Raw genomic sequence first — 15,346 nt, forward strand, 5'->3', positions numbered from 1 at the left:
TTTTCCTTTCGCCTTGCTATTTGATAGTTAAAAAACAAAAGTAAATATTAACTGCATATTTTACTATTTGTATGTGTACTTTCAAAATCCACTCTTAACCAGTTGTTCGGTTTTCATATATGTAGATTTTATTGGACAGAATTTCTAAAGAGGGAAGCAAAGGAGTTGAGTAATAACATTAAAGAAAATAAGAAAGACTGTCACTAACAGGAGAACTCTGGATGTTTACCTTAAAAAATATCTTTACAAATATAACATTTGTATGTGAAGTTCTGGTGATTGATGTACAATGCAGCCTTTATGGGTTCCAGAACCCACACTCTTGACCAAGACTAAGTTTTGGTCATGGATGTACAGTATAGGTCAATATTTAGCAGTTTTAAATGTAGTAGATTTCAGTTAATGTAGTATATCCTGTCACTGTGATTAAAATATTTCTCTGCATAAACAGGCCAACAGAAACATGAATTTAAAGACATTTAAATGTAAATAGAAAGAAAAGACCTATCTGAATTTGAACCTCCAGATAAATGATACGGTGATCCATGAACAGACCTATACTAAAGTATCTATCTATCTATCTATCTATCTATCTATCTATCTATCTATCTATCTATCTATCTATCTATCTATCTATCTATCTATCTATCTATCTATCTATCTATCTATCTATCTATCTATCTATCTATCTATCTATCTATCTACCTATCTACCTATCTACCTATCTACCTACCTATCTACCTACCTATCTACCTACCTATCTACCTATCTATCTACCTATCTATCTACCTATCTACCTACCTACCTACCTACAGAGAGTAATAAAGAGAGAGCACCACAAACCTGAATTAAGTTTCACAAGATTAGCATAAGTTTGGAAATTATAAGGCCTACTTCAGAAGATCTCACCTGTATGTCAGAATTAGATAATGTAAGTGGTGTACATATCTGAATTGTTGAAACACTGGTGTTTCAAGGTCAGAGCTACCTATAGGACATAGACTCTTGCGACCACATTTGGAATCTTTAATAACCTGTTAATATTGGCCGAAAAACCACTAAAAAAGAGAACTGCACTAGTACAAATGTCAGTAAGAAAAGACTGGCTACTTCAGCTTCTAAACAATCTGAAGTTTTGACTTGTAATTTTGGCAGATGTGTGGTTTGGTGAGAGTAATTCAACTTTTGGAGTGTCCATATGATGATATAAGAAGTAAATGAATATATTTTTCATGTTCAAATACAATAAGGTAATATTTAAACAAATTGAATTTTTCAGTGTACTCCCCTCGCTGTTATAGGAATTACCCTCTGAAATCTGTCAGAGGATGAGGCTAATATATTCCCATTGCCTGTGCTCCTGGTGGCTTATTTAATGACAAGTTTTTTTAAATTTTGTATCTAATGACATGATATAATCCATCTTATGTAAGACATACTGTCTGCAGATGTTCTTTGTCTAAATTTTGTATAAAAGTGCAAAGATTTTCTGTTTCAAAAGGATTAGTAATACACTTTTTAAAAATAATTTCACATTTCTGATTATTTTTCACTCATAACTGTGATTGGTCACTGTTTTGGTTTTGTTACTACATTTAGTATTTTTGGAATTCTTGTTTCAGTAAATTTAAAGTTTCAAGTAGTTCAGTCGACAGAACAGTGTTTATTTTTTGATGCTCACCTAATGATCAATCTCATTTATATGCAAAGATTTGGTTTACTTGAAACTGTTTCCTAATGCATGCATCTGTACATGAAACCAAGAAACACTGACCAGTGTAGGCGCAATAAGCTATTCTGTGTTTACTGTAATTTACAATTTCCCCTCTTGTAATCTTTCTATTATCTGAAATTATGATTCCTAAAGTGTAAATATATTTTCTTAGTCATTGTGATCATATTGTTGAAGTAATAAAGAAAGTAACATGCTTTGAAAATGTTTTTATTACTGTGTACACTCAATTAATACAAGCGTTTAATTAAATTGGAGCATTCTTATATGCTGCAAAACTAGATTACGAAAGGTAGGCTTAATATAAAATGAATTTAATTTTCTTTTATGTTTATTTTGCATTATTATAAGCTGTAGTAAAATGCTAATCCGATTTTTCAGGATTTGACAACCTGTGCTTTTCTGACTGTCACAAAACTCATTTTCTTTTAAGTACCCTAACAGTGTTTTGCAAATGAAAAATTATGTTCTGTCTTGAGCATTGCTGTTTTACTCATAATACTCAAGTGTCTAGTAGTAATTAGAATTTGTTTATAAATTTCTCTTTTTATTTATTTTATCCTCTTTCCCCAGAGAGTCTGCTGAGATCAGTAAAGTTTTAATGGATCCCTCAAGAAATGACTGTCAGCCTTTTGTGGGATTGGCCTTCAAACTGGAGGTAAGTGATTAAGGGGGCATAGTAGATATTTGCTTTGAAAAATGATTAAAGAAGAAGCTGAAATAATGTTTGCCTCATGCTAAAAACTAAGAATTTTGTCTGACATATCTGGTTATGCTAGAGATTGACAGAATAATAAAGTGGTGACTTTATATTTTTAAATTAGAACTACTGTATATTATTAAGTATTAAATAAGAAAAATACCATCCATCCATCCATCCATTTTCCAACCCGCTGAATCCGAACACAGGGTCACGGGGGTCTGCTGGAGCCAATCCCAGCCAACACAGGGCACAAGGCAGGAACCAATCCCAGGCAGGGTGCCAACCCACCGCAGGACACACACAAACACACCCACACACCAAGCACACACTAGGGCCAATTTAGAATCGCCAATCCACCTAACCAGCATGTCTTTGGACTGTGGGAGGAAACCCACGCAGACATGGGGAGAACATGCAAACTCCACGCAGGAAGGGCCCGGGAAGCGAACCCGGGTCCCCAGGTCTCACAACTGCGAGGCAGCAGCGCTACCCACTGCGCCACCGTGCCGCCTAAGAAAAATTACAAAAGGTAATATTTTCTGTAGTATATTTAATCAAAATAAATATACAAATGTCAATTATCACAACGTTGAGCATTTTTTATTTTCCACAAATTCTTTTGATTGTTAAATAAATTCTGAAAAGTCTCCAGTACTCTTAAATATGTTTACATCAACTTCTCACATATTGTCTGATGGTAATGAGTGTGGGGTGGGTAGGGGGGGAAGGGATCTGAAGAGGTAGCTTTTAGAACAGGTGAGGTTAAGGATTGGTTTTCTAGTAATAACGGTTCAAGCAGTACAACATTTAAAGGTAAAACCTGTTACTGCACATGAAATGCTGATCCAGGGACATGCGACACCTGCAATGTGCTTTTCTGCTTTCTCTGCTAAACAAATCCCTGTTAAGTGCAGTTCATAAAATATTTACTGTTCATACTTGTGCCTATAAAATGCTTGTACTTTGTTAGGGGTCAAATAACTATACCAATCAGTAATTCAAAACACACCAGAAGTGAGACATCCGCGCAGTGTGTAAGCCCTCATCCATTCATGCAACGTGCAGTTACAAGAAGGAATAAAAAAAAAAAAAACAAAACCCCCACCTTTATAGTGTTGGCATTACTGGCCATTTAATTTTCATTCAGAGTTTTTATTTTTGTTTAGCAGGTGAATTGAGCTTCCTCATGACTATAACAAAGTCTGTGCTGAATTATTTAAAGTTATGGTCTTGTGTTAGCTCATCACGTTTAGTGTTCTATTTTGTCTTTGTGCACTTACCATACCTTTTCACCGTAAGAAACAGCAGCTTGCCTCCTTTAATGTTTAACTTCTAATTTTCCCAAAGTTGTGTGAGTCAATGATCAAACATTAAGCACATATATAGTGAAAATCAACACTGTTATAAAAGATTAGCTAATGTGTGTAAGATGTGCATCTTTAGTTATATATTACATCTCTAGCAAGCATTCATTGTCATCTTTAAACAAGGTACAGAGTGAGCCAAAAAGAAGTACCACATTTCAAACGTTTATTATTCAAAAACTATACAAGATAAAATAAATTTCATTACGACACAAGAAATGTTATACAAAATAGATTATTTTCACTGTTGCATTTCAATGTAATGTTATGAAGTGACGGTGACCGTTGCAGGAGGGGGCCTCAAAAAAAGTAAGGGCCTACCTACAATGGCAGATTCTGCAATGGCGCACCAAACTGTAACATGCTCACTGTGCAGGGGTCTCTGATGAAGTTCAAAAGGATTGGTTTCAGCCCAAGTTTTGCTTATTTATTCAACCATTGAAATGGAAATGTGCCTCATTGCCTCAAATGGCGATGGCATCTCGATGAAAGGTTCACAGAATGTTCACGTACAACTCTCTACGGCTCTCCCAGTATCTCCCTGTGAGTTCCTGCACTACCATCATTCTGTATGGATGGAAATTAAGGTCCTCATGCAAAATCCTCCTCAAAGACGTGTTGGAAATGCCTAAGGCAGAAGCATATCCATCTGTCTAACTTTAGCCACTCACTGAAGAATTGTTTTCCGATTTGGGACGTCACTGTTAGGAGGAATGATGAAGTGCGTTCGGAAGGTGTGTTGCATAGTGATGATGGATTTGTTGTTTTTGAAGAATGCTTTGACAGTGAAAGCACGGTACATACTGGACCAAGGCATGTTGTCAACTGAATACTACAAAAGGTTGTCTATCAAAGGACCCCCACCCGGACCCACTTAGCTGCCTCTGCACAATGGCCTTGAGAAACGTGGTACTTCATTTTGGCTAACCCTGTATATAGCAGTGTTTGGAGTATGGGTTTCTTCATGTTTCTTGGTAGATAAATGCAATTTATTTTACTGCACATGTTCTATTAATTGTTAAATTTCTTTTGTAATTCTATTTCACAAACTGGTTGATAGCTTTTTCAAAACTATTTTAACTTAATCTGTTATAAATACTGTTTCTATTTTAGACCACACTTACAAGTAAATATTGGACTGAAGAACTGGATTTCTTCAAATTTCAAAAATAGGCAGTTAAATCGTTAGATATACTGTCACCTTCTGTACTCTTATTCTGTGACTCCCTGACCGGAGAAATCTTACAAATGATGTAAATCATTAACAAAATTTATAAAACATGCACATGTATTATGATGTGGTTATAAGTCAAAAGCTTTGTGTTTCCTTTTGTAAAATGGTCAAATGGAGAGAGGGAGAAAGAGAGCAGTGTTTACTGACTGGCAGACACAGAAGCCAGTAAGGCAGGCAATACAAACAATGGAAACTCAAGAATAAATAGACGAGATATACAACAAAAATAGTTTGAAAAAACGTGTTACTTGATGTTTAATTGAGGCACAGCTATTCATGAAATTAAAAAAAAAAAAAAAAAGCTTCTTTTGCATTCTGTATAAACAAGTATGAGTGATTTTCTGTCTTTAAGGTGTTTTCAAAAAAAGTTGACATATATTGAATATCACATTTTGGTTCAAAATAGTCACAATATCAATTTAATTCCATCGCATAGCCCTAATTCTCAGTTTGTAATTATTGTCTATTTAACTATACAGTTTCACCATCAGCCACATAAAGAATGGAATAAAGTTCACATTCCCAATCATGTGTCTTCATCCATCTCAAAAATCCATTTGTGTGTAGTACTTTGCATAGTGGCCTTGTCTGGTGGAAGGGCAATAGCTAAAAGTGCTAGCACAGGTAGAAGAGAGAAACTACTTGAAGGCAAGTGGATGCTATTGCTTTAGTATGCTAAAGGACACTGCACCCAAGAAGTCTCAAGATTTTTAATGCTCTTCTAATGGAGAGCAATAGGTCAGTGATGAAATGACACTAAAGGACACAAAAATAATTTTATGGGGCTGTCCTTTACCTAATATAGAAAGCTAAGATGCTGTTTGCGGACACGGATCTATAAGGGCTAATGGCCAGTAGCTAATAGTAGATTACAGAATTGGGAGAGACAGAATGAACAAAAACTCACTAGGCTGACTTTTTTATTATTTCAGATGTGAAAAAGTCACAGATCTTGGGTTTAGAATTGAATGGGACAGAATCAAATGCAAAATGATTCCTTTAGAGTGCTTAAAAAGCGTTAAGAAGACCGGCTCCTAGTACACTTGTATATCAAAGTACAGAGTTGTGGAACAGGAACGAAAAAAGTGTTGTGAAGGGGTCTGGCTATAAGTTGTACTGAAGAAAATACCTAGCTAAACACTTAGTATTACAAAAAAGTTGATCATGGAAACTGAAGAAGATACCTACAGTGCATCCGGAAAGTATTCACAGCGCATCACTTTTTCCACGTTTTGTTATGTTACAGCCTTATTCCAAAATGGATTAAATTCATTTTTTTCCTCAGAATTCTACACACAACACCCCATAATGACAACGTGAAAAAAGTTTACTTGAGATTTTTGCAAATTTATTAAAAATAAAAAAATTGAGAAAGCACATGTACATAAGTATTCACAGCCTTTGCCATGAAGCTCGAAATTGAGCTCAGGTGCATCCTGTTTCCCCTGATTATCCTTTTTGATGTTTCTGCAGCTTAATTGGAGTCCACCTGTGGTAAATTCAGTTGGTTGGACGTGATTTGGAAAGGCACACACCTGTCTATATGAGGTCCCACAGTTGACAGTTCATGTCAGAGCACAAACCAAGCATGAAGTCAAAGGAATTGTCTGTAGACCTCCGAGACAGGATTGTCTCGAGGCACAAATCTGGGGAAGGTTACAGAAACATTTCTTCTGCTTTGAAGGTCCCAATGAGCAAAGTGGCCTCCATCATCCGTAAGTGGAAGAAGTTTGAAACCACCAGGACTCTTCCTAGAGCTGGCCGGCCATCTAAACTGAGCGATCGGGGGAGAAGGGCCTTAGTCAGGGAGGTGACCAAGAACCTGATGGTCACTCTGTCAGAGGTCCTCTGTGGAGTGAGGAGAACCTTGCAGAAGGACAACCATCTCTGCAACAGTCCACCAATCAGGCCTGTATGGTACAGTGGCCAGACGGAAGCCACTCCTTAGTAAAAGGCACATGGCAGCCCGCCTGGAGTTTGCCAAAAGACACCTGAAGGACTCTCAGACCATGAGAAAGAAAATTCTCTGGTCTAATGAGACAAAGATTGAACTCTTTGGTGTGAATGCCAGGCGTCACGTTTGGAGGAAACCTGGCACCATCCCTACAGTGAAGCATGGTGGTGGCAGCATCATACAGTGGGGATGTTTTTTCAGCGGCAGGAACTGAGAGACTAGTCCGGATAAAGGGAAAGATGACTGCAGCAATGTACAGAGACATCCTGGATGAAAACCTGCTCCAGAGTTCTCTTGACCTCAGACTGGGGCGACGGCTCATCTTTTAGCAGGACAACAACCCTAAGCACACAGCCAAGATATCAAAGGAGTGGCTTCAGGACAACTCTGTGAATGTCCTTGAGTGGCCCAGCCAGAGCCCAGATTTGAATCCGATTGAACATCTCTGGAGAGATCTTAAAATGGCTGTGCACCGACGCTTCCCATCCAACCTGATGGAGCTTGAGAGGTGATGCAAAGAGGAATGGGCGAAACTGGCCAAGGATAGGTGTGCCAAGCTTGTGGCATCATATTCAAAAAGACTTGAGGCTGTAATTGCTGCCAAAGGTGCATCAACAAAGTATTGAGCAAAGGCTGTGAATACTTATGTACATGTGATTTCTCAGTTTTTTTATTTTTAATAAATTTGCAAAAACCTCAAGTAAACTTGTTTCACGTTGTCATTATGGGGTGTTGTGTGTAGAATTCTGAGGAAAAAAATGAATTTAATCCATTTTGGAATAAGGCTGTAACATAACAAAATGTGGAAAAAGTGATGCGCTGTGAATACTTTCTGGATGCACTGTAGCTAAACACAGTATTACAAAAAAGTTGATCATGGAAGTGGAATACAGTAACTTTGCATAGTGCGCCTGGAACAACTTGGTGCCAAAATTAGTGCAGCTAAAACAGACAATTGTTCTTTAACATTTGAATTTTAGCTTTTCCTTTCAAAAAACACCTTTTTTAAATAAATTTAAATTTTATTCCAATAGCAACATGCGATCTGACAGCCTTATTGTTGTGCACTTAACTTTTTAATTGAGATATCAAAATGACACTGTACTGTGGTGTGCAATTTCAATGGATACTGAAGAATAGGCAACTTAGTGAATTTAGTCTGAAATCTGAAATAACTTTGGAGATTATAAGGTAGGACGTGAGGTGTTAAAACATGTGTCAGTATACTTTAAGATGTTTGTTTAAGTATTGAATGAAGAACAAGAACTGGTCTGGACACTAAATACACAACCAACCATTCAACACTGTGGAATCATTTAGAGCAAACAGTTGAACTAACTACAACTATAGGCATAAAGCACATTTCTGAAAGGGCAACCATGCTGACATGTGCAGAATCAATATAGAATGCACCCTAGGTGTGACTCAAGCCTGGTTCTTGCCAGACTGCCAATGAGTTGCTTTTTATATAGATAAGTAATGTTGTTTGTATTTATTAATGTATTTCTGTCTTACATGTAATCAAGTGGAGGATTTTTTGTGTTCAGCAATTGAATACTTGGCTAGTGAACAGAATTAATGAATAATTAATAATAGTGTGATCACATTAATCACTATATTGTCTTTTTTGACCCCCTGCTAAATTGTCTTGCCAGGGATTCTGTTTCAAGACAGTAGGTTATATGAGGGTGAATCTAAAAGTAAAGATACAGTGCGTTGTTCAACATTGGTGCAATCCCGCATCAAAGCATACGTGTTCATTTGACCTTGACTTTAACTAAACTAGCGGCAGAGTGTTGTGCTGTGTGTGTTTGAACTACCATAAGCCATTTTGAATGTGTTGTATTGCGTCTGCTTCTGTCCTTTGTGGTTACTGTGGAATTTTCAAATTGCATTTACTTTTTGATTTACCTTGTATTATACATTGTCATTATATTAAAATGTAACTGTTTCTTTTGGATAATATAACAAATGTTTAATATTTTTCAGCTTAAGATAAATATAGCAGTGCACCAATATATTTTGTCCATTTTTTTTTTTCTGATTGCATTACAACCGCAGTTAACAACTTCGTCTAGTCTTTTTTAATCTTATATGAGTAGTATTGATATTTCTGCATTATGACATGGTAAGAATTGTATGAACAGTGCATGCAAGCATGAGGAGAAAATACAGGGTGATCAAAATTATGTTAAGACTAATGGCACTGCTATGTATATACTTATATACTATTTTTGTGAACAATTTATGTGTCACATATGGTACATGTGCTGAACATGATGGTGAACAGGTTGAGACATTCCTGTAAATCATCTTGCAAATGTGAAGTATGTTTTGTGAATAAATTGTTCCCGCCATTCAAATATTAACGTAATTTTCACTCACCCTAACGTAATTTTCACTCACCCTGTATAGTCTTGAGTCTGCATGTACTTCTTGTGCCACACATAAAACCGTTATTCGACAACATAAGTTTATGTGCACCCCCACATAATTAACTGCAAATCTGTGTATAGTAAAACAATATTTTGAATTTTCTAATCTCTGTTATGGGTTGGACAGCCTTCTTTATTATTTTACACACTAGTTAGTAGTTAAATTAAAAAAGGCTAATACATTCAGTTCTCATTTACCTGATGTTACATTTGTTTTAAAATCACAACTAAATGTTGTGGTCGAAATTTAACATCTTATTAAAGAAAGAAACATCCTCTAACAGAACAATTCAGTAATCAGGCTGGAGAAAAGCTGTTCATTGTGTCTTTTAATAACTCCTCAGCAAAATGCCTTGGAGGGAGCATTTTTCAAAAGCAGTCAGTTACAGCATGGTCAGAATGGTCTGAGAAACAAAGGATAAAGGTTCATTTTATAAACTACTGAATTTACATACAATGTCAATCAATGTATACATTTTACTCTGGTTGGTTTACACCCAAATGATTTATATAAAATATAAGTCTAGGGTGTGTGCTTTCTCAATTTTTTTATTTTTAATAAATTTGCATAAACCTCAAGTAAACTTTTTTCACGTTGTCATTACGGGGTGCTGTGTATAGAATTCTGAGGAAAAAAATGAATCCATTTTGGAATAAGGCTGTAACATAGCAAAATGTGGAAAAAGTGATGAGCTGTGAATACTTTCTGGATGCACTGTATATTATATTCTTGTTCTTCTTATACCTTTTGAGATGAGCCGCCACCCTTGAAATTTCTGTGTATATCACAATTGTCCATTCTTGTTGCGTATAGTGCGTCTGCTGATTTCTTAGTCATCATTCAGTACATTTTGTATATTACATCAACCTTTCTTCTGGTACATTCTTAATTTACTTGACCATCTCAGTATTTTTCCTAAACCAAATCTTATATTTCAGTGTACATTTTGTTGTTCACTTGATCTTTATCTCGTTTCTGACATTTATTAACCCTTTATGCTCTTTCTTTAAGATGAATACTATGTTACCCTAAAATTATTCTTCCACAATGTTTCCCTTGATGGCATGTTTTTTTTTAATTTACTTTAAAGGCTGGTCGATTTGGACAACTTACGTACATAAGAGTCTACCAGGGTACTCTGAGAAAAAGTGAATATATTTATAACACAAGAACTGGCAAGAAAGTTAGAGTACAGCGATTGGTTCGATTACATTCAGATCAAATGGAGGTAAGAAACTAAAAGTTAAGTTTTATTTTGGGTTGCTTAGAAAATGAACAGTATGTATGACATTGCATGAGAGAGACTCAGTCACAACTGTTTGCATCTTAAGTTATAGTTTAACTGTTTCCATCTTGAAATGTTGCATTACCTAGTTGTTTGTTTATATATTTACATTTTTAAATGATAGAAGTCAACTGTCAATCAAATAATTATGTACATTAAATTAGCATAGGTTTGGATGTTTGTACATCTGGTGGTCCTAAACATAGATGTTGAATACTTTGACATATAAGACATCTGTTTGAAGTAGCCAAAGCCACGCTACAGTAAAGAAGCTGAATAGTTGTGTAGTGACAATAATCTAGCCTTGAATCTAACCTAAACAAACCAATTATAGACTTCAGATGTTCCAGAGAGAGTTAAATCTCTGTGTTGAGAACAATACGCTACATGTTATTTGAGTTACTCCAGCTCTTTGTGCACAAAATCTTCTCACTTCTATGACTGGGAGGAGGAGCAGGCTCTGAAAGAGTTTTTAATTCCAAGCAGTATGTTTTTGGAAAAGTTTGTAGACAGTTATTGCCTCTGATGCCTTAATCCCAGGCATTGTAAAGTGTATTGTATTTTTTTAACAATCTTATAAATTGCTGTATGTTGTTTCTTTTTACTGTGTGTGTATGCCTTTTTTCTTTAGCTACTTTTATGTTTTTCTATATTGCTTCTAAGAAAACAATTGAACTTTTTAAAAATATACACATTTTAACAAGAACAGACTGTTCGGCCCAACACCGCTTGTCATTTCCTCTTCAGTGTGTGTATGTGTTTTTAAAGCATCGGAGAATTGAGATTTGAATTTATTAAAAATGCCTACCTAAACTACTGCCCTTGGTAACTTTTACTATTTATGCATAAGGGTGATCAAAAACATTTGATCCTGGCCTGTTAATAGATTCAGAAGTAAACCCAAGCAAGTTTTATTTTTCATCAGTTTCTTTTTGAACATTAAAGTTGTTATAACCAGTGTTGTGAAGCTGTCGCCAAAAGCTTCTTGACTCCAGAAAACTTAAGGTACAGCTCCTGCTTTAGTATATACTTAACTTTTATAGGAGACAGTGTAATTCTGCAATTGTTGTTTATTTTACAGTTTTGTAAATTACAATGCTCATGCTTTTTTATTTAGTATACAACAAATGAAGATTTATGTTAGATACTGAATCCTGTTAAACAAAGAATTTAGTTTCCAAAAGGATATATTTATGCAACAGGAAGAGACTTTTTGAATAAATAGGTTGATTTCTAACCAGTGATTGGCTACGTAGTTAACACTAACAATTTTGCAGGATTTACCACTGAAAATTTTGAAGGCAGTTTAATAGTTTCTAGTGGCATGCTTTAAAGTTCTGCATTTTTTAGGTTTTAGTTGTCCTTCAGAGGTGTGCATCATGTCTGGGATCCCATGAGACACCATGTAAAAGTTGTGAGTATAGGCAGTGTGCCTAATCAGTAGGTCCTGTCATGCTTGAGTACTGGCCAAACACTGAAATCTTACTCTGGTATTATAGTATGTACAATGAAATAGTTATGGAGAATTCTGTTAGTTAGAATATGTATGTTATATTTATACACCAATATGCAAACAAGAGCTCTGACCAACATCATTCAAAACAGCCCCCTTTATAACATATGTGCACTTATATGCTCAGTGTGTGCAGTGTCCAAGTGACTTTTTAATCCAATCGATTAAGATAATGGGGCCAATTCATTATCCTGTCCCAAACCAGTACTACAACTGTAGTTACTTTAGAGCATGGAAGGCAAAAGCATGACATTTTGAAAGTAATGCAGTGCCTCTCTTTAACTTGAACAGTATCGGTATCACAGTTTTAGCAATTGTCATCAAATTCTACAGCATCTGAGAATAGTGAAGCAATAATGACTACGTGTATCCCTTATTTTTATATTTTTTCTGAATGTTTCTGACCTCTTTCTTGAATTATCTTGTTTTGTCTTGATAATTTTCTAGATCGCCTTGTTCTCCCCTTTGTACTCTTTATTTTATAAACATTAAGAAATTGTTTCAAATCCCATATTCTCATACTCTTGTCATGTGCTGAATTTCAGTACTTCCTCCTTCTTTTTACATCTATAACCTAAGGCAATTAGACTGAAAGAACAGGAAGGATAAAGAGTTATACTTTTAATTATTATGCATCATAGGCAATAAACCTATGATATAAAAGTACAGATATGAGTGTTTACAAACCATACCATATATCCTAGCAATGCTAAATGTGTAGTTTTCAGGTGGCACATAAACCTGTAGTTACACTTGATAATCTCTGGTAAGCTCTCGTCAGGTCATCCTCTGGTTTGCCATCTTCAGGGTGGAAAATGACAGAGACTGCATGCCTTTGCAAGTCTGCCCTTATTGTGGCTTTGCAGCAGCTGCTGCTGGACACACATCTTGGACCCTTCCTGGGTCACTCACTAATGAAATACACTACCTCTGGCATAACACCCCCATGTAAGTTCAATTTTGTTCTTGTATTGTCAATATTTTTAAACAAACAAGAAATCGCAATTCAGTTGTAAACTGCCTTTTCAAACCTTCTTCTCTCTTAGAGCCATAAATCTCTTGTCACTTCCTGAGGAATGGCTCATAGAACCCTTACGCTCCAGGCTAACCTTGTTGTCGGTCTATTTATGGCCTTTCAACTCATAACACCTGTATTTCCTTAGGCTTGCCAGCCTGGCAGTAAATTCCAGCTTTGGAATTTCAGCTAGGTCTACCTGCATTCAGAAATCTTTTTTGATAAATTGACTGGATTAAAAAGTAAAATAAAAGTATAAAGCTAATTTTACAATTAAAGCTGTAGAAAAAATACTTAACAGCCTATATGAGCTAGATATTATTTTTTTTTTTTTTACACTCCACCACACCTCTTGATGGTTGTCAAATGATGGACCCTTTCCTTGCCAGATGTGTGGCTTCCCCTGAAGCATCTAGCCTTACCCAGTCTTTCAGTAGCTTGCAGACAGCTGCCTTTACTCCCAACCTGCGTGGAGCTGCCCGACGACTACTACACTGCTTTTCTTGCAAACCCCATAATACGAACTGACTGATTTATAACATTGTAATCAGTTTTTAAAATTCATTTTCAGAGATGCCCCAAAACGTTGATTTTTCAAGGGATTAAAATTATTAATTGGTGTTCACCCCTTGCATGCAGGATAATTTTGCTGTCATGTGGGAAATTTGTGGAAGTCAGCATTGTTTTTAAATACATTATGACAAGTTGCCTGTAACCTTCAATAAAATGTTATTGCTTTAAATACAAACTCTTCTTCCAGCTTCACAGTGGCGGTTATAACATTAACAAAGCTTTTCTAGTTACTGCTCAATTAAAACATTGTGTCTTGCTTGTGCAACCAGTCTTCTGTAGCTGAACTGATGTCATCATCACTGGTGTAGCATTTCTCTCAGAGGCAGCCCTTCAGATTAAGGAACAAGGTGTAATCACACAAAGCCAGGTTAAGGGAAATAGGGCAATGTAAAGCAGAAGAGGGGTGGTTGACAGCGCTTTCCATGCCACTTTTCTGTGTAATTTCCAAATTTGCAAAATTTCCAAAAGATAGTAAATTCACTGCATATTAATCTGGACCAGAATTTAGATTTAGATGGAAATGTGACAAATTATGTCATATATTCATATTTATGTAAGAATAGTTCCTTCAGTTTTTCCTCATAACCTTGTCCTCTGCAAGGTAGATATTCGAGATAACCGCATCTCTCAGTGACCAGAATCAACCAAACACTGTGTTATTTGTCGGTAAAGCCTGGTCCATTCTGGTCTCCCAGTGATGCAGTTATCTCTTATATTTTACTGCCTTGCAGATGATAAAGTTATGAGGATAGACTGAAGCAACCATTTCCGCCTAAGACAGAGTGTTCATAATATCACAATCAGAAAGACAATGGGTTTCATAGGAGAGTAGCAAACAGAACTGCTGCCAATCATATTTCCAGGAAGCGCTTAGGTGGATGTTCTATGGACAGAGAAGGCAAAAATGTCACTTTCAAAGACATGTTCTGTTATGTATAATGTAATGCAAACAAAGCATTCCATAGTAAAAAGATCATAACAACAGTCTTCTCATGGTTGTTATATTAGGATAGTGCGGGGATGCTTTGCTCGATGACTTGTAATGGAAGGAACTGTGAATTCTGCTTTTTATGACAGTATTTTAAGGAGAATGCCTGGTCAACTTTCTGTGAACTAAAGGTATAGTGTAGTTTGGTCATGTAGTAAGAAAATACTCCAAAACCATAAAATCACTTCCTCAGCATAATGAATGGAAAGCAATCGAATTAAAGTTTTAGACATACTTAAAGTCCAGATTTAAACCCACAGAGATTTAATGGCACAATCTGAAACAAGCAGATCATGTTTGAAGCATTTTATTAATCAAATAAAAGACCTAAGTTAAAAAAAAAAGATATTTGTTAACTCAAACACCCTTAGTCTAATATTAGATTTACTGTAAGTGGGAAGATTTCATAAAAATAGAAGAAATCAGGAATAGGGCAATATTTTTACTTATTAACCATAAGCTATGTAATGTTATCCTTCACAATTATTTTTGAATGTGATATTTCCCTTAACACCTTGGTACAGATTTCAAATACTTGACCATTGTCAA

General features: G+C 35.8%; 1 protein-coding gene across 1 annotated transcript in view; it reads left to right on the forward strand.

Annotated features, from left to right (window-relative positions):
* The window catches only part of gfm1 (G elongation factor, mitochondrial 1), a 70,670-nt gene that overhangs the window by 32,847 nt on the left and 22,477 nt on the right, over positions 1-15,346 (forward strand). Inside the window, exons 8-9 of the mRNA XM_028794436.2 lie at positions 2,306-2,390; positions 10,514-10,651. Coding sequence (XP_028650269.2) covers positions 2,306-2,390; positions 10,514-10,651 — 223 coding nt within the window. The remainder of the gene's footprint in view (positions 1-2,305; positions 2,391-10,513; positions 10,652-15,346) is intronic.

The sequence above is a fragment of the Erpetoichthys calabaricus genome, chromosome 2, assembly GCF_900747795.2.
Source record: "Erpetoichthys calabaricus chromosome 2, fErpCal1.3, whole genome shotgun sequence".
NCBI lineage: Eukaryota > Metazoa > Chordata > Cladistia > Polypteriformes > Polypteridae > Erpetoichthys > Erpetoichthys calabaricus.